The sequence below is a fragment of the Euprymna scolopes genome, chromosome 2, assembly GCF_053919585.1.
Source record: "Euprymna scolopes isolate OS-2025 chromosome 2, ASM5391958v1, whole genome shotgun sequence".
In the NCBI taxonomy this organism is placed as follows: domain Eukaryota; kingdom Metazoa; phylum Mollusca; class Cephalopoda; order Sepiida; family Sepiolidae; genus Euprymna; species Euprymna scolopes.
The window spans coordinates 21279378-21299456 of NC_136483.1; the positions used below are offsets into that span (position 1 = coordinate 21279378).

General features: G+C 35.8%; 1 protein-coding gene across 1 annotated transcript; it reads left to right on the forward strand.

Annotated features, from left to right (window-relative positions):
• The first annotated feature begins 19399 nt into the window (after positions 1 to 19399).
• Positions 19400 to 19750, forward strand: LOC145303319 (large ribosomal subunit protein uL16-like). Its single transcript, XM_080144699.1, has one exon. It carries the CDS (start codon positions 19400 to 19402, stop codon positions 19748 to 19750), a length of 351 nt encoding a protein of 116 aa, XP_080000825.1.
• The last annotated feature ends 329 nt before the right edge of the window (positions 19751 to 20079 follow it).

A 20079-nucleotide genomic window follows, 5' to 3' on the forward strand; every position in this document is an offset into this window, starting at 1 on the left:
GGTTTCCCGTGACTTCGTAGGCTAGCATTCCACCTTATGGCTACTGGTAATTAACATAAAAATTGAGAGAAATTAAGTGTCTATAAAAACTAAGTCAGCAGACATATATAATAAAATATTAGAGAGTATTCAACGACTAGAAGTTGGAATATTGCATTTGCGTTCAAGTTGACCGCTTTTTCTTAATTCTCTAAAGAGGCCTCAACTTTAATTTCTTAAAAAGGCTATATAACTATAATATTTTAAAAATAAATATTAAGACCTATTTTTATGCCTACAGATACTAGTGTTTCATACTAACGCAACTATCTAGGAAGTGATAATTACTATTGATTCGAACCAAATCAACCTCAAGTTCGTTACGCAAGGTTGTAAGTTCAAACTCGTCGGTAAGCAAACCAGTCTTTAAAAGACGAAACAAGCTTCACTATAGGTAAATAAATGATATTTAATTTTTGTAAACACTCCTTAATAATAACAGGGCATCTTGATTGGGACAAAATAATCATATCGACCTGGTAATTACACAATAGTTATCTCCCTTTTTGTTAAACATTACCGATTAAACAGTACGAGTTTGCATTAAAACCATATTTACGTGTTTCGATCGCGCATATTTAATGTCTATCTAAAAAAACTGAATGAGTGTTGAAGGAGAGCAATAAGTTTAAACTACTAAAACACGTATGACGTTATAAAAATTAAATAAATCTGACGGTACGAGTAAAAATGGAAATGCAGAAGAAATAACAGTCAACGTTTCGCCCGTTAGTTGCGTGATCTTTATTAAGAGATAAAAGGCTATGTGCCACAAAACGAAAAGATTTGTAATTTTAGGGGAATATTTATTGTAATAGAATATAATAATCAAATATGTGTAGACAGGGAAACATACAATTATATATAAATGCATATACACACACACATATATATATATATATATATATCTATATCTATATCTATCTATCTATCTATATATATATATATATATATATATATATATATGTATGTATGTATATGTATGATGGCAGCAACTCGTTCTCGAGTATTGACATTCCATAATTTATCTCTGGCTTAAATGACGCAAACATGAGCGCAACTAGCAGCACGTGCCAGACGGTCACCTCTATGAACCTTCTATAGTCCTGCACAACTTCTTATGACCGGGTCCAAGCTGTGGTACCCTGAATACCTACCAGGTTAGACCCTGGAAGTTCCAGAGCCTTCATTGCCATTCACGCCCATATCTGCATCAGTCCTCACTGATTGTCTGTTTGCCGTTTCATGCTACAGCCAGCCTTTTTGCTATCGAGATACGCACTGATTGCAAAGTGTGTATTCCATTGCGTATAAAGTAATGCCTGTGCTTGAAGCTTTTCATAGTGAGGAAAAACTTTGCACTAAGACAATCCCACTCTCTAAACAACTGCCACATTGAACCAAAAAGAAGAGCAAGTCAACATCATTGGAAGCAGCAGTCGCCGCAGGTTTTATATCAGGGTTTTCCTTCTCTTAGAGGTTGCATTCACCACGGCGTACGGGAGCCCTCTCCACCCACAATGCCATTTGATCCATGATTGGGACTTAGGTTGCTGGACACCAGAGCATACTCCACACGCCGGTGGGTCATGTATGCTGCAGCTGACAGAGCCTAAGCTCCTCTGGAGGTTTCTGTCAGGGTTATCTCACCCTTAGCCTTTGGTTAAAAGAACCTTGGCCTACAAGGCAGGACACTTGCCGTTCATCAGAGCCCCGTCACACACACACACACACACACACACACACACACACACACACACACACACACACACACACACACACACACACACACACACACACACATATATAGTTGTCGCATTAGTAAAAAGAAAGATAAAAGCAAAACAGAAAAAAGAGGGAAAGCAAAACACAAGTAGGTATGGACGGACATCTACCTACCGGACCCACCTAATTAACTAACCGCCTATCTTCTACTCATTCGTCAGCTCATCTTTTCTTATACCCTCTCCAGCTCCTCATCTCTCTAAACATAATACTATACCTTCCGCCTATTCCGTCCAGATGTCATCCAACAGTTTTCTTATTAAAAGAGCATTCTTTTTTAACGAAGCTTCTATCTATCCTAGATTAACCGCCGTTAACGTCGGTTCCCTGGCCGAAATATTGCTTCGTGTTAAGGTATGTTTGTGTTATTATTAAACTAATCAGTTCACATTCTTATCCACTAATTCATATTTTAACCATTCCACACACACGGAGATATGCATACACCCACGCACTCAGAAAACGCGCGCTAGAGAGACACACAGAGGACAGAGAGATACATTAACGTATATTCGCAAAAAAAACAAAAAAAAACAAAAAAAAAAACGTGTGAACTCAAAAGATTTTCCAACTAAAAACACCGTTTCAAACATAGAAATAACAATCGTGTGTGAAACTTTCGTTGCAGCTTTTCGTCCAACAAGATCAAACATGGGTATGTTGTGCCCCCTAATGGGCCAGATGTTGTTATTCCATAGAATGGTATTCTTCCCTTTTGTGAAGGTATGTATTCCTTTTGTCTGGCAAGAGACAAATATGTTTATTCCGTCTCTTATTTGTTGTTATATGTGAACATACAGCGGATAAGTTGTTTTGTGACATTTTGAAAACTAGGCGGTCACACGTAAATACATGCATAGGTGAACCAAGTGCAAAAGAAATCCAGACAATTGCATTTAAGGAAACAACGAGGATACTAAAAAGAGCTCTCGGTTGGTTTCAATAAAAAGCCGGACAATGTTGGCAGCTGGTTTGGCTGCCCCGTACCCAACAGTACAATCTTCCAAGAAAGAAAGTGTAAAAAAACAAAACAAAAAAAAAACAACCACAAAAAAAAAAACAGTCGCACTAAAATGATAAAATAAGACACTCGTTACATACACGTATATATATGTACAAAATATATATACACACCTCACTTGGGGAAAACTGTCTGAAAGAAACATTATAAATTAGTCATAATGATATGTTTATGTATAGAACGAATTACAATGGTTTTAGACCTTCTACAAACCGGCAAAAACTTTTGCACCGACCTAATAGCACGTTCCTATGAGACAGTAGCTTGATTAATTGCACGCATAATTGTTACCTTTGGGTCAAAACGATTTTTATTGTTTGGAAAATATTTTGAGTTAACACGTTTCTGTGAAAACTAACTTGCTTTTGAAGTGATAAAAAGAGCGATCTCAACGAAGCGGAGAATGAAAAGGGGTAGCAATTAAAGTCAGTTGCTTTTTTGCGTTGGTTTGAATCACTTCTCGATGTAAATTTCGACGACAGAACTGCCAAAGAAGATGTGAAAAAGCGGAAAAAGCGTAAACCCAACGATTTCATAAGGAAAAGGGTAGCTTATTATGCTCCTTCGTCTCGCACATTAATTTCTAATCTACCACGTATCTATATCTGATGAAAATTATGCAAATAATATTCCATTTTATATTCCATGATATATTTTTTATACCTACAGCTGCAAACATTTTACTGAATATTTCATAGACTTAATGAAGAAAAAAAAAATCAATTTTGTTAACCACACACACACACACACACACACACACACACACACACACACACACACACGCACACACACACACACTCTCTCTCTCTCTCTCTCTCTTTGTTTCTCTCACACACGTTTTTTCCCGCGCTCGCGCACGTGTGTACCGTGCTTCTATATATGTTTGATTAGGCTTTATAGAATTTTCTCCAGCGACTGAAACGACAAATGGTAAGTTGTAGAAATACTTAGGGAATTTAGAACGATAATATTTTTGTGACTAATGTTTTTTTTCCATATATTGAGTAGATTGTTATTAAATTTTAAGATGACCTTTATTTTACTATTGTTTTATTTCTCTTTATTTTATTTGTTTTGTTTCTCTTTATTTTATTTTTTTTTGTTTACAATTTGCATTTCGTTTTTTTCGCACAAAACCATTTTTACGACATTTTCAAATCTTACATCGCTTTTCCTTCTCCTCATCCCTTTTTTCATTTTCTTTATCTTTCTCTATTATTTTAACCGCCCCTGTCTTTAACTTCCATTTTTCCTTATTTTGGTTTCCTCTTTTTCTCTACTTTTCAAACTTTTGTTTATTTTTTGTAAGCTTTTATCAATTTATTATTAAAAAATAATCTACTTTCTTCTTTAAAATTATTTTCTTATACCATTTTAAACCATATCTTAGAGTTTTCCTGACTCATATATCTTTCTTTCTTCTTCTTCTTCTTCTTCTTCTTCTTCTTCTTCTTCTTCTTCTTCTTCTTCTTCTTCTTCTTCTTCTTCTATCAGAGCCAGCACTTATGAAGAATGAGAACCCCTCGAAAATAAGGATTAATGAGACAGAAATAATTGCCAGCCGAAAGATGAAGAACACTATGCGAGTATTAACATTGATCAATGATATCACGTTTGATTGCTTATGGGACATTCTATAGCTATATTTAAATCTAATTGTCATAAAATTCTATAGAATTTGATGACATTAGATTTGAAGACAACCAAGTTGTAGTCGATAGGAAAATAGTCCGGCGGTAATGTGTTACAAAAAGGCTCTGTCCATGAAATTTTCCCCTAACATATGGAGAGAAAAGGTGAATTTTTGCTGTAAATGTTCTATAAAGAGAAAGCAGAGACTGGGCGATGATGAGCTGGAGCTAAGCAAAACAGCTTCGATTAAAATAACTGTAGAGTAGATCATCATCATCATCATCATCATCATCATCATCATCATCATCATCATCATCATCATCATCGTCGTCGTCGTCGTCGTCGTCGTCGTCGTCGTCGTCGTCGTCGTCAACGTCATCGTCATCGTCATCATCGTCATCATCATCATCGCGTATGAATCTGAAACTGTTATTGTTGGCATTGGTTTCCTCGACATTCTTCTAACCTTTATTCCTAGAAAGACATAAGATAAAAAACCACGTGAAGGTTACAAGCATCTTAAGTAAAAGAGATTTTTGTGGAACAAACTGGATTCGAACTTCGGACACCTAGGTCATCAATCACTGCCATTAACTACTAGTAGCAAAAGACTACCAACATCATTTGTGTGAGAAAAATGGATTACCACTACTAACGTTTTCTTTTCTTCTTTATTTTATACTCGATGTACACCCGGCGTTGTCCGGTCGTATAATACGCTTAAATATGATATTTTAATTCATGCAGATTACGTATGTATTATTATAGAATCAATCATCTGTTGAATATTATATATTACGAAGAATAATTTGCACGCTGGATTAATTCGCAACAAATAAATAAATAATGATAATGTAGTTCATCAAATTCCGTTTGCGTATGTTTACAATATCACGTCAGCTGATATTTGGGGTTGGCGATCTTAAAAATATCCCTTCTTCTCTTATAGATAAAAAAGAAGAATTTTTACAAGATCATTTTTTACGTTACACCGGCCAAGTTTACACAGTAGCCAAGATCATCCAGCTGCTTCAAACGAATATATCCCTTTCACAGGAAATTATAATTCAGCCGGAAATCCAAGCCAACCTTTAAAAGGAATTTATCGAACGTTATATTATTACACTTTTGAACGCTATCGGAAATCCGCTTTTTACCCGAGTTTAAACATCGACCCTCTCGCCCCTGAAAAACCAGAGCGGTTTGAAATTCCAGTTACGCATACAAACGAGGATATTGTTCTTCGCACTTCAGCCTTTATCGGTGTCGCATCAACCCAAGTAAATGCACATTTCCTTTTATCCTGCCTACCTAAATATCGATTTCTCAGTAGCGTACAATCATATCTTCAAAAGAAACTCTACTCTGAATCCATTTCACTCCTAAAGACGTTATTTCTTTCTTTCAAGCTGGAATATTTTTTCCTTTTCCCATCATCGACTTATTTATTTCACATTGCTTTCTAAATATTTATTTAACTAATATCCCCGTTTTAAATAATAGATTTTTTTTACAATCATCTGTGTCACCGTTGTTTCTTTAGCGTGTTGCATTTATTGATATTTTCTTTGAAACTCAAAATGAAATTCGGAAATCAGTAAGCAGTTTTATATTTTAAAAATTATTATTTAAATCCGGAAAATCATATGACAATAATGGGTATACTTGTAAAAGAAATTGTAATACCCAAACATAGTTCACTTTAGGCGATATGCTATCAAACATTAAGAAATTACTCCTCTTGTCATTATTATTGTTTACTCACTAGGAGTTTCACACAAATCAATATCAGTGATTGCTCATTGACAATATTCGCAGGTGGAGTCCAAGTGGCAACACGTCATTGCAGATTTTCAGCATTCTTCGCCGCTGTCGATAAATGTTGCAAATAATTTTGCATTATCGAAACAATCGCTTACAAGTGTTTTTTTTTTTTAACCGGCAATAAGAATTAGTCTTCTCTGGAATTTGAAAAAAAAAAGCTTCTCCCAGGGTGACAGCACTCCCCACATCTTTTCAATTGAGGTCATGTTAGTGCTCTTCTATTCTCGCTTTTCTCAACCCCCCTAGAACATTCAGGACCATTTTGTATGGCACCAGGCAGGACTACTGCCACCGCAGCGTCTGTATTTTTCGAAAGAGTTGGGCTCGTTAGTTTGTATTCGTTTCTGCATTCGAAATCATCATCATCATCATCATCATCATCATCATCATCATCATCATCATCATCATCATCATCGTCATCATCATCGTCATCATCATCAATTATACCTTTGACATGTTTGCCACAGTACCTTTTCTTTTCTTTTTTCCTGATATACAATTTTATTGGGTTTTACTAAAATGTGCAACCAAAATTATGCCTGACAAATGTACGACTGACTGCTCCTGCTGCATGTCATATTGAAACAACGCGTAAAGTTGCTTGAATCAGCAGGAGCCGAATTGGACATTAAGTCGTGCCGGGTTTTAGTCGTACATAAGGGGGTTTACTAAACATGTACGACTAAATAATGTACGATTATTTGCTCCCGCTGCTGATTTGCTATCAAGGCAACTTCGACACAAACGAACTACTGAGTTTATCAGCGCAAAATATTGTAAAATCTGTTGTGGTATTATTAGAATGAATTTACTCACAAGTTTCAGTCGAGAGGTCATTTTTTTGGCAAATATATTTTTAGATCCATATAAAAAGTATTAACAAAAATAAATGAAAAAAAATCTCTCTTAAGGCAAATAGTAAATAGATACATAAGTATTTATTTACATAATTAACTCCTTAAAAACCGAAACAATTATTATTTTTTTTAATTCTGTGGTCTTTTTTCTTCGCGTGTTCGCGATCGTGATGATGTTCCTCCTAGAATAGAATGTAGTATTTTATTATAACGAATAAACGTGTATGTAATCGTGTTCTAAAGTTACATAAGATGATGGATAATAGTTTAGATATAATAAAATTGTATCTAATTCTTGTTATTGAAAACATACTGTAATTTGGTCTAGAGTGGAATTTCTGCAATCAAAATATCATATACAGGATATATATATATATATATATATATATATATATATATATATATATATATATATATATATATATATATATATATATATAGTAATTTATAAAATATATATGGCGATTAAGCTACATATGGCGCATAAGCCTGAGGAGTCCTAGAGTGGATGAAACACGGAATTTTCAGTGTAGCTTAATCCTCATATATATTTTATAAATTACTAACTAGCTCTACCTACATATTGAGCACTTTTGAAGTAAATACTTAAAGTTTACGCATAAATCTATACTTTCGTATATTAATTTTATGTGAGTAAATTAAGTAATTATATATATATATATATATATATATATATATATATATATATATATATATATATATATGAACAAATGATTAATAAAACATGTTAAAAGACATCTTGAAAAAGAGTTAAAAACATATTTAATTTTAAAAAAGGAAACACAAGATAAGTGGATAGTCCTTAATCCGCGGAGTTTCGAAGAAATACTCTCCTTCTCATCAGAGGGCAGGAATTAGCAAAATGCAGGATCGGATTTTGCATATAAAAGTATTTAATGAAACTACAAGTAAGTCACAGATCTTACTTGGTTAAAAAAAAAGGGTGAGGTAAGGGGAACAGGAGGCAAAAGAAAAATGTTAAAAAGATTTCACATGAATGGTCCGGTGAAGGGTAAAAATCCAAAACGGTCGAATTTAAAATTTCAATCCAATGGGTAAATTCCAAATGGTTCAAAATAATCCAAAAGGCAGAGAGAGAGAGAGAGAGAGAGAGAGAGAGAGAGAGAGAGAGAGAGAGAGAGAGAGAGAGAGAGAGAGAGCTCAGCGCGTTACACTTACACATCCGCAGTTATTTTATTTGTTTCACTAATCCATTTCGCCTAGCGATACGTTTTATTTCAAAGCCCAGTAAAATGACACCTACATTGTGGCCAAGGGGACAAAAGTGTTTACTTTTTTTTTTCACCCCCTTTTCGACATAACGTTTCGTGTTCAAGCCTTGGCACTACCGGCAACTTTTTGTTCCCCTTTTTTGTTTGCTTAACACGGTACAAGATGCTATTTGCACTTTTGCATAGGGGGTTGCTTAAGTTATTAACTTTTTTTTCCACCTGCCAACTCACAACGCTATTAACTAATATTAAATGTTTTGCTTCTATTTATAAATCCACAAAATAGAATGGTAGTTTGCTTTTATATATATATGAAAAAAAAATGCCTGATTTAGATACTTTTTATTATGTTTAATCGCAAATACGTCACAAACCTAATTAATTTGTTGTGAAATATATTTCTTTCAAAAATACATAAAAATTTCTGTTTCTGTTGTATAAGATTAAATTTTCAATAAGTTGCGATTTCTAAATTGTTCGATTTCTATTGTTTATACTCTAAACACAGTTCTGTACATATTGTTTAAAATAATCAATAATTGTTCATTATTTAAATTAAAATCCCTTTTAAAGTGTTTCTTTTCTTCAACACTGTTTACATAATAAGGTACACGTGAATACAGGAATTCAGTTCGTTTGAAGTTCGAGAGTAATTTGCCCCATAAAATCCAATCTTGCCAGCATAAATACCATACCCTGCTAACCATATTAGTGCGCACGGACTGACCGACACTGCAACCACCAAATGTTTTGGTTCGTTCATATTATTTGCGCATTCGAATCGTGATAGGGATAAACAGTTACATTTTGGTCGAATTTTTGGTGGTTAGGCACCACCACCACCACCACGGGCAACAGACTTGATATACGTGTTCCATTTCAGATCAGGAGTAAAGGCCAAACCCAGCAACTTGTCAAAACATGAATACTCCCCAAGACGAGAGCCATCCATTTCAATTGATGCTAGATGAGGAACAGAGCGTTGATGATGTAAAGATAGGAGCTTGGTTTTAGATGCATTAAAAGTAACCAGCCATCTCTTCCCCCACTGAACGACGCGCTCAAGATCAGAGGAGAGGGAATCAGACAGAGCTTTGTTATTTACGGCCTTTGTTGTGTTGCCATAGATGGTCATGTCATCAGCATAGATGTCAACGAATGATTTAAGTATGTGTTTTGGGAGATCATTCGTGAAGTAGGCCCTTATGCCAAACTTTATCGAAGGCCTTTGATATGTCAAGAGCTATTGCTCTAGAAAGGAAGCCTTTGTCGAGAGATTCACTAATCCTATGGGATATAATTGTTAGCACATCAGCTGTAGATCTAGCAGAACGGAAACCATATTGCATGTCACTAAGGAGGTTATTTCTGCTCAGATGGTTGACTACTTCTTTATTTAATATGGATTCCAGTAACTTACTCATGACACACAAGAGACTTATTGGTCTGTACTGAGAGGGAGATGACTTATCACCTGAGTTCTTAAATACAGGGCATACTGACGAGGTTTTCCAGGGCGTTGGAAAGCACTTCTCCTTAGGCAACGCTTAAACAGTTTTGTAAGTATGGGGGCAAGTTCTGGTCAGAGCTTTTTCAACACTATAATTGAAATGCCGTCTGGGTCAGTTGCTTTACTGGAATCAAGGTTCTGGATTAGTTTGGCGACCTCGTGCACAGATATTTGTATGTTGGATAGTATGTTGTCTGTTGTAGAAGGAAATACGGGGAGTTGATGACCTTCGACGCAGAGGGTAGAGTTAGCTGCAAAGTTCTTGGCAAATAGTTTGGCCTGGTCTGATGCTTATGAGATGACCTCAGGTCCATTGATGATGGTTGGGATATAACGCACGCATCTGTTCAGGATCCTGTTTGCTATTTGCCGAAACTGGTGGGAACCAAGCCGCTGCTCAGCTACTTTGGATTTGACAGACTGAGCATATAGCTTTCTTGCATTTTTTTATTACTCTTTTACAGTGGTTGCTGGCAGTCCTGAAGGCAGCTTTAGTCTCAGTACATCTATTACGTTGGTTGCTATATATATATATATATATATATATATATATATATATATATATATATATATATATATATATATATAACACATATATGTATGTATATATGTATGTATGTATGTATCTAGATGTAGATAAGTAAAGGATGTCTTGAAAAATCGTATTTCTGTGCTCATTTCACGGTTTTTAGTTTCTAGACTTCAGCAAACGAACATACAAAAATGGCCAGGAACTTTGAAAATAACGGCGACAGAAACCCCTCGTCCCATCTACCATGGCATTGTGAAACGCACACTTGAGTTCATAGAGTTCTTCTCTAGCTTACCTACACGTTTACGTAAGAGGCTTTTAACTATGTTTTCAAACAATGTACATCCGAAATTTGATTTCAGAAATCAATTCAAATCGATCAATCTTTTCAGATGCGTCAGCGCAATTGTATTATATGCTTTGTCCGTCGATCTGCCACGTTTCTGTTTGTTTCTTTTTTAATGGATTTTTTATGCATTCGAAATGTAACCATAATTTGGGAACTTTTTCGAATCAACCCTTGATTTCCATTACTGTTATATCTACTATGACTTGGTTTATCAGCGAACCATACTGAAGGGTTAAATCGACTTCTTCTAAAGGAAGAAGATTCATTGAAATATCAAATTTACAAACAATCCTCAGGCGTTTGTTGCCCGTCAAAGAAAATGGCGACGTTAGGTTTTTACAGTTCTTTCAGAGAGGCGTTGATGTCTTCCTACAGACAGCGCCTGGTATTCTAAAATGTGAACCTATCTGGAACTTGCCAAGCTCAACGTTGCTTAACTTCGGCGATCTAACAAGAACCGGTGTCAACGTGAATATGCCTGTGGTCTTTCAGTATGTATATGACTTAAATCTTATATGAAATTACATCCGATGGTAAGAACCCAATTTGGTAATTTGAAAATAGTACACCGATCCCCTAGTTGCTATTTCAGCCAGATCCACTCACAGTTCCCGAGTAGTAGTACCTGTCAGCGTTCTATTTATAGATAAGCTATAATCTATCCTGCATATGACAAGAAAGTTGAGTTCGGTTGTGTTTGTGCATACGTTTGCAAACGGAATTCATATTTGATGATATTGAGTACTTGAAGGTTAACGACTTTTACAAAATGACTGGATTCGACATTCTACCCCCAAAAGTAAAACAAAAGAATAAACTAATTTAAGTTAATTTAAAAAAAAAAAAGTTCAATATTTACCTACCTTGGTGTGTCGATTATTTCGCTGTGTTTAAAATAAAGATTGAAATTTTCTTTTGCATTGCGGCAATTTCCCCAAAACATTTCTTTGTTGCATTGTCGTACGCTTTTTTTTGTAGTCGATCCATGCCATGGCTAAATTCTTTCCCCTCCTTTTTACCTCCTTTAGGATCTTTGGATCTATATATAACAGGTCATGTGTTCCTCTTTTTCCTTTTTGGCATCCTTTCTGCTCCTCGGGGATGAGTCCACGGTTATTAAGGGAGTGGTAGATTTGTTTCCTCAGTTGTGGTATCTTCCACATAGGGGGTAAGCACGTGATTGGCCTATAATTGCTAGGGACGTTTCCTTTCTCCTTGTCTTTCTGTAGCAGTGTAGTTCTACCTTTTGTCATCCAGTCTGATACGCTTGCTTCCTGTATACATCTTCTCAGGTTTTGGGCTAGCCTTTCGTGTAAGGTTGTGAATTTTTTGAACCAGTATGCATGTATCCCGTCGTGTCCTGGTGCTCTCCAGTTTGCCATTTTTCCTATGGTTTTCTTTAGGGTTTCCTTGCTGATTTCTTTCACTGTTCCTTCTTCTATTTGTTGTAACTCTTCTTTCATGTCTTTCAGCCACTCGGCATTTCTATTGTGGTTTCGCCGCTCTTCCCATATTTTACTCCAGTAGAGTTTTGTTTCTGTCGGATTTGGTTGTTCTGTTTTTGTTTTTCCTCCGTTCACATTTTGGTAGAATTGGCTTTCATTAGTTTCAAATGTTCTGTTTTGTTTGCATTGTTCAGATTTATATCTATATCGTCTCAATCTCGCTTCTTTTGCTTTTATTTTTTGGTCCAGTTCTTCATGTTTCTTGTTTAGCCTCTCCCTGTCAGTTACATTTCCAATATTCCGTTTTCTCCACATTGCTTTCTTCCTGTTGATCGCTTTGGCTTCTTTTTTATGTTTGTGTATTTGGATTTCTAGTCTTATTTCCCATCCAGGTTTTGCTTGTCCGCTTGTCCCCGGTTGTTTTTCTGATTTAAGTTTCATACTTACCATTTTGGCGTCTGCGTAAATCAGGTTGTTTAAGTCTGTGATTGTGCTTGTTGGGATATGTGGGAGGAGTTTGTTAACATTCTCTGTTTCAGTTTTTAATTTCTTCTGCTCTTGATTCTTTAACGATGGGAACATTGTTTTTTTCCTCGTTCATCAGCTATATTATTTTGTTTATTTCATTTGCTTCATTCTCTGTTAGTTCTGTTTCATTGTTCTCGGTTTCCACGTTTGTAGACTTCGTTCTTTGTTGGTCCTCGGTCTTTGGTGTTTTTACTTGTGAGGCTTCAACTTGTGGGGTTGCTCTACGTGTGGTTCCGTTGGAGGATGCTTCTTGTTCAGTTCCATCATTTATTTTTCGCTGGATTTCTGTTAGTTCTTGTTTAGAGAGCCAGCCTTTCTTGAGTATCAGTCTTGCTTGGTCCGCAATTCTTTGTTCTGTTGTATGGTAGTCATTGGATAGGTCCCATAGTTCTTTCATTGGTTTCCGGTCACCTCCATATCTATATTTAGGATGGCTTCTATAGTAGCATTCCATTACGAGTCTGTTCGCCTTTGTTATCCATTTCTTTCGTCGGTTGTTTTTCTTTTGATGGTTATCATGACTGTGTTGTGTTTGTCCGGTATCATTTTGTTCCCTGAAATTAGAGGTTATACTTACCTGTTCAGCGTCCATGTCATTTGAGTTTCTGAAACTAGAAAGTTGGCCAACATTCGCAGGATGACGACCGAGTCCCCCATGCTGGCCACCGAAGGAGCACCTGCCGATCATGACACCCAGATCTTTCTTCTGGGTCCCAAGGTTTAGATTATTTGTAATTGACATTTTTCATGATTTGGTGTTTGTGGCAACACCGAGCCCAGAATTATTTTACCTGTGGTTCTGATGCAGGGATAGTGTAAAGCTCCTGTGTATCCAAGAGGTATCGTGCACTATCACACATACATATGGGACAAAGAAAAGTAAATAAATAAGAGAATAAAAAAATAAAATAAATAAATGAAAATTAAAAAAATAGATAAAATAAATAAACAACTAAGTATTCTACTTAGTAAAAGTCGAAAGTCATGCTCTGAAAGAGGGCGTTTGAAGATAGGTCTACCTCACACCATACGGTTTAGGCGCTGGAAATGTATGGGAAAAGAGGAGGGGGGCAATTTTCCCCGCCGCTTTGGTAGTATTTAGTTCCCTCGTTCAAAGGCGGGGCAAATTTCTACGTCAATATCGGAAGACGTCTGGTTTCTGTTATAAATTCGGACAAACATTTAACGAGATCGTTCGCCTGTCGCCCGTTTGGGTATTTTTGCATCAATTTTTAGAGGATTTCTATTAAGTTGGAATTGACAAACAGAATTATACGTTTATATCGAAACAAGGACTGTTTTCTGAAATTAGAATAGTTTTCTGTCACGAATGTATTGATACCTATCCTCTCTGGGCTCCAGTCTGGAGTTAAATATCAGGTTGTTGGTCAGTAGAGGGTAAGGGGCAGGAGGGGGTGGAGGGTGGAAACAGTCCTTTCTAGTCCACACATACGAATATGTATATATGTATACACATATCCACATATGCAAACGCAAACGTTCCGCCTGTCTCTGCCACAAAGAATATAGAATTCCTCTTTTTTTTCCGCCCCGTAACAAGTTTCGCTAGCCGCCCATCTAGCTTTTTTTCCATTCATTTTTAGAGGATTTGCATTAAGTTGGAATTGACAAACAGAATTATACGTTTATATCGAAACAAAGACTGTTTTCTGAAATGAATTCGAAGTAACATTTAACTTTTTTTTTAAACAAAAAAGGACATAACTCACATTTCTTTGGGTTCTTTAGAGTAGTTTTCTGTTATTATTATTATTATTATTATTATTATTATTATTATTATTATTATTATTATTATTAATAGTAGTAGTATATAATATATATATATATTTATATGCATATATATACGTTTTGTCCATATTTAAATAAAAATATTTAAATAACGCGACACAATCACGATATTAATCTAGAATAATTTCATATATATATATATATATATATATATATATATATATATATATATATATACATACATATATAGTAAGTTATAAAATATATATGGCGATTAAGCTACACTGAATATTCCGCGTTTCATCCACCCTAGGACTCTTCAGGCTTATGCGCATAAGCCTGAAGAGTCATAGAATGGATGAAACGCGGAATATTCAGTGTAGCTTAATCGCCATATATATTTTATAACTTACTAACTAGCTCTACCTACGTATTGAGCACTTTTGAAGTAAATACTTAAAGTTTACGTATAAATTTATACTTCCGTATATTAATTTTATGTAAGTAAATGAAGTAGTTATATATATATATATATATATATATATATATATATATATATATATATATATATATATATATATATATATATATATATATATTGTTATGCACTTGAGGGAAAGAGGAAGAAAAAGAAATACATTAAGCAGCAACTTTTGCTAAACTTTTTCACTAATCTATTACATTCCATAGGGGTTTGAGCCGAGCACCTAGTTTCTGTGTCCATGTGTGGTGATTGATTGCATAAAGCAAGAAACAATTTAAGATCTTTACTTCCGATTTCTCACGCTCTAATAATTAAAAAAATGAAAAACATTTCCTCACATCAGAATTACATTTGACACACTATAATCCAGATTTCGAAATCATTGCAGTTACCAATGTTATCTCGTAAGACAGCGAACCTTATATATTGAAATAGAATCCGGCTCGCTAAAATCTATCGTTCACACGTCTCGTACATTATTACCCTCAGAAAAAAGTTACTCATAAACCGAGATATAAGCATTGGTATCATTGATTTGTTCGCGGAAAACATAAGCCCATGTGAAGGATTTATAGGTGAAAAAGAATCACCAATGCATGCTGCAAACAGACAATAAAAATGTAGAATCATTCACCCAAATTACGTTTATAAATAGAGTATGCTCACAGATTATCTGGACTTATCTCCAAATATGTTGAGCTCCTTTAAGACACATTAATTGCCTCTCTACAAATTGAAGTAGAGGTAAAAATACACTGTGTAACATCATTAGGGGCTTCCTGTAACACTGGAAGAAATAAAAAGAAAAGGCACCATACGACGATTAAAAACAAGAATAAAACAAAAGAAAAAATCAGCGACAAATACCGGAAGTGTATTCGATCTGTGATGAAGTACGGCGATCGAGTGGTTTATTTTTGTAGAAAAGAATACTAAAAGAATTACATGTCTATTAGACATTTCGAATAGAATGTCTCATGAGAATTTATGTATATTGTGCAAGCACAGACAAAAACATTGAAAATTCAGAAAAAAAAAACTATGCAAAAGTTGTTCATTGGCAACTCTTATAAAGTTCATCGTCGTCGTCAGCCGATTTTTCATATCCGAGAATTTCAATTTCTTCTTCTTTTAATGTTTCGCTCGCATATGGATTCCCAGACCAATCTGAGTGTAGAATCTGCATGGGTAGAGAAGGCATGCAAAAGGTTGAACGGAGTGATACTCTTTTCAGTTTTCTTGCCTACCTCTTAATCTCCATTAGTCTTCTCCTTTCTGCTTCATATTGTTTGGTACCGGATGTGATGGATCGATACCACAGGTACCGATTCTGGAATGTTAGTTCGCAGGTGTAAATGTCAAATTTTTCAGGGTGGTTTTGAGTTGGTATTTGTATTGTTGTAGAGGTAAGCCGATGGGTCTTTTTCATGCGTTGTGAGTACAGTATTTGTCGAGGGAACCTGTTGTTCATATGTTTTCTTCACAATTCGAAAGAATATTCTAACACATTGTAATTTTACTTATAAATTATTTATGTGAAAGACGAAAGCAACAGTTAAGCCGCATCCAAGACATTAATGGAGATCCTGATCTTACAATGTAAAGAACAGCCGAAAAATACAGAAATTCAGTTGATATTAGTAGAAAAATAAAAATGATTATAAATTAGCAGAAAACTATAAATCATTGGAAATTAGTAAAAAGAATAATACGAGAGAAAACAGAATAAATTAACTGTAAAAGCAAAAAAAAAAAAAAAAATGCAGAAAAGTTTAGTGATGCTGACATATGTTTTTTTCGTTTTTTTTTTACACGGTGGTCACCACTTATCAAGGCCCGGAAGCCACTCAGGGATAAGGGTTATTGCATATGTTATAAGTTAGCAGTTGTTTTTTTTTTTTAGTAATGCAAATATGTGTGATTAAATGATTTAATTTGTGACAAACCTGTTCTTTTGGCAGCCTGTAAGATCTCGTGCAGACAGAAGGACAGAAAGGGAATGCCCGCCTTTTATATGCTTACTCAATATGCAAATTAGACGTTTCCGGTTGGATATAAAAGTAAAGCCTGATATTTCAGAAGGGGTGGATTTTGGACTTTACTATTGAAATGGCGAGTTGTGTCAGCAGTACGTCGTGTTTTGTAGTTGGAACGTTCTCGATAGTTACACATAGCGTGTTGGAAATGGGTTACCGTCGCCTCTTGATTTTTTTTTATCACAACTTGTATTCTGGAATAACCGGCGTTTAATTAATTATTATCACCAGAAAAAAATTGCACACGGCGTATAAAAAATAACTGGTGAAATTTGGCACTAATATCATTAAACTTTAGATGCACTTATTATTGCAAGAGAAACATTTCACGATAAATTATAAAGCAACCATGGAACTGTAGCGTGGTGATGAAAGTGTGATTGTCCCCGAACATTAAAAACAATGAAAGGGAGATGACTCATGATTCAAAATCTACTGCTTATTGAAGGGTGGCCTTCCTTTACTCATTTTAATTGTTCGTTATTCATGTGATATAAAGCAAAATTATAAGTAAACAATAGTTACGTGCAATTTAATGGCGGAACTGATAAGGGTGGGGGCATGGCTTTGAAAGCCGATTCAGCAGGTTTCCGATTACGTTTTAATTGTGTATGAAAGATCACTTAAAGTTAGATTGCTTAAAGTTAATTTCTAAGTTTAATCTAAAAGGAAAAAAAATACTTTTATACGTGAAAAAAATTAAAGGAAAGTTGAAAATGAACTCGAAATCTGGGCCATCAGAAATGGAACCTGGAATTGGATGACCTGGTACTATGACGCAAGTCGTTTTATGAGTCAGACCGTTGAATAGAGCAAAGTTCGAACGAACTTAAACCCTAACCGACAAAAATGAAACCCGGGAATGAGATGACGTAATTCGGCCGCAGGTAAGACCAAAAGCAAACACCGAGAGGGTCAGAATATGGGTCGATGACACAAATTGGTTAATGGGTTACGAGGTCGAAAATCCATAAAATAAAAATAATAAACAAAAAACAAACAGAAAGACGCGGAGAGAGAAACGAGGACAGACGACGATAAACTGCCTGTCACATTCGCAACCTACATCCCTCTCCACCACCTCCACCGCCGTATAGTGTAAATATGAATGTTTGATAAATAAACCAAGTTTTGTTTATAAAATTATAGGATCAAAAAGTTTTCCGCTTTTAATAATGAACAACACCAACCAGACGGTTACGTTAAGAAGAAGGTGTAAGATAGCTAGTTGTAGAGCGGCTGGCAAAATAATGGAGATTACCATGCCAAAGAAACATAGAGATAAGATCTCTGAAGAAAACTTGAAAGGGATAAAAGTGCCCGAAGAATTCAAGTTAGACATCAATAAGGTGCTTAAGCGGAATAAGGACTTGTTCGTTACGGGAGATAAGAACTTGGGCAGTACCGATACGGTAGAGATGCGTATTGATACTGGAACGCATGAGCCCATGCCCGTACCGGACACCGCTTAAGCAAAGAAAAGAAGTAGAGTCTGCAATAGGGAAAATGATGCAGGCTGGAGTAATCGAAAGATCAAACAGCCCGTAGAGTTTTCCGATAGTTTTAGTAGAGAAGAAAGACGTAACTAAAAGGTTCTGTTCTGTGTAGATTTTAGGGCACTATTATTATCACACACACACACACACACACACACACACACACACACACACACACACACACACACACACAAACACACACACACACATACACACACACACACACACACATTTTTTTTCATTTCTTTTTCTCGGGGCCTCTCTCAATGTATGTTTTTGTTTCATTTCAAATAACAAAGGTGTTATTTTCACCCGAATTTTAAAAATTGACATTGAGGCAGCCGACGTCCGATAGACTATGTTTGCTTCTGCTCAAGTTACCTAATTTTTTTTTTTTAACTTTACATTCCAATTACGTTTTTGAAATGAGAAGCAGCTCTATCTTTTCCTAAGACGTCAGTTGCTTTAACCATGGAGATAAGGGATCTTTTATTTTTCCTTTGATTGAATAGGACGGTGTTCACAGTTTACTTAATTTACCTCTCTGTAGGCCAGATTCGTAACTCTTTACAAATACCTGCATTTCCTTCTGCTCCCCATGCATAGTTGCTACCTGTCACTTGCCTTTGGTTCACCCTTTCCTGTGGAATTTCATGTTCTAGATTCCCCTGCCTTTCTTCTGGTCTAGTTACTTGGCTTTCCTCTGAACACTCCTGTTTCCTCTCTATTACTCTTCTAATTACTAACACTATAACTATCAGTACGCCTGCTCCAGCGAAGCTACTGACTACTATTACCCATACAGGATTTTCTTTCCTTTTCTCTTTTTTCCTTTTGGAGCTGACATCTTGGCTCAGCCATGGGTCGACGTCTGGCGAGATGTTATTGTTATTGTAAAAACAAGCCATACCCCAAGTCTCGTTTCTGCAGAGGTGTACCAGATCCCAAAATCCGTAATTTTGATCTTGGTCGCAAAAAGGCTCGAGTTGATGAGTTCCCCCTCTGTATCCATTTGGTATCTGATGAGTTTGAACAGATCTCATCAGAAGCCTTAGAGACTGGCCGCATGTGTGCCAACAAATACTTGGTGAAGCATTGCGGAAAAGATGCTTTTCACTTGCGTATCCGCTTGCATCCCTTCCATGTCATTCGAATCAACAAAATGTTGTCGTGTGCCGGAGCTGATAGGCTCCAAACTGGAATGCAGTAGTGTTACTGCACCCAACCCCAAGTCACGTCAGGAAATTTCTGAACTCTTCCGAGACGAACGATGTTCCTCTATCAGAATGGATGAAAGCGGGGAGTCCAAAAATAGAAAAAATATTCGTCAGGCATTTGATTGCGGTCTGCGAAGAACAATCACGGCAAGAGAACGCAAAGGGAAATTGAATGGCGACTTTACTCTTGACTGGCAACATTTACCACAATACCTCATTCACTCTGTGGAATCTAAAGCTAACTAATGAAAACCCCAGCGTTTTTACAAAAAGGATATATATATACAATTTCTGTATGTCTGTGTGTGTGTGTGCGCATTTA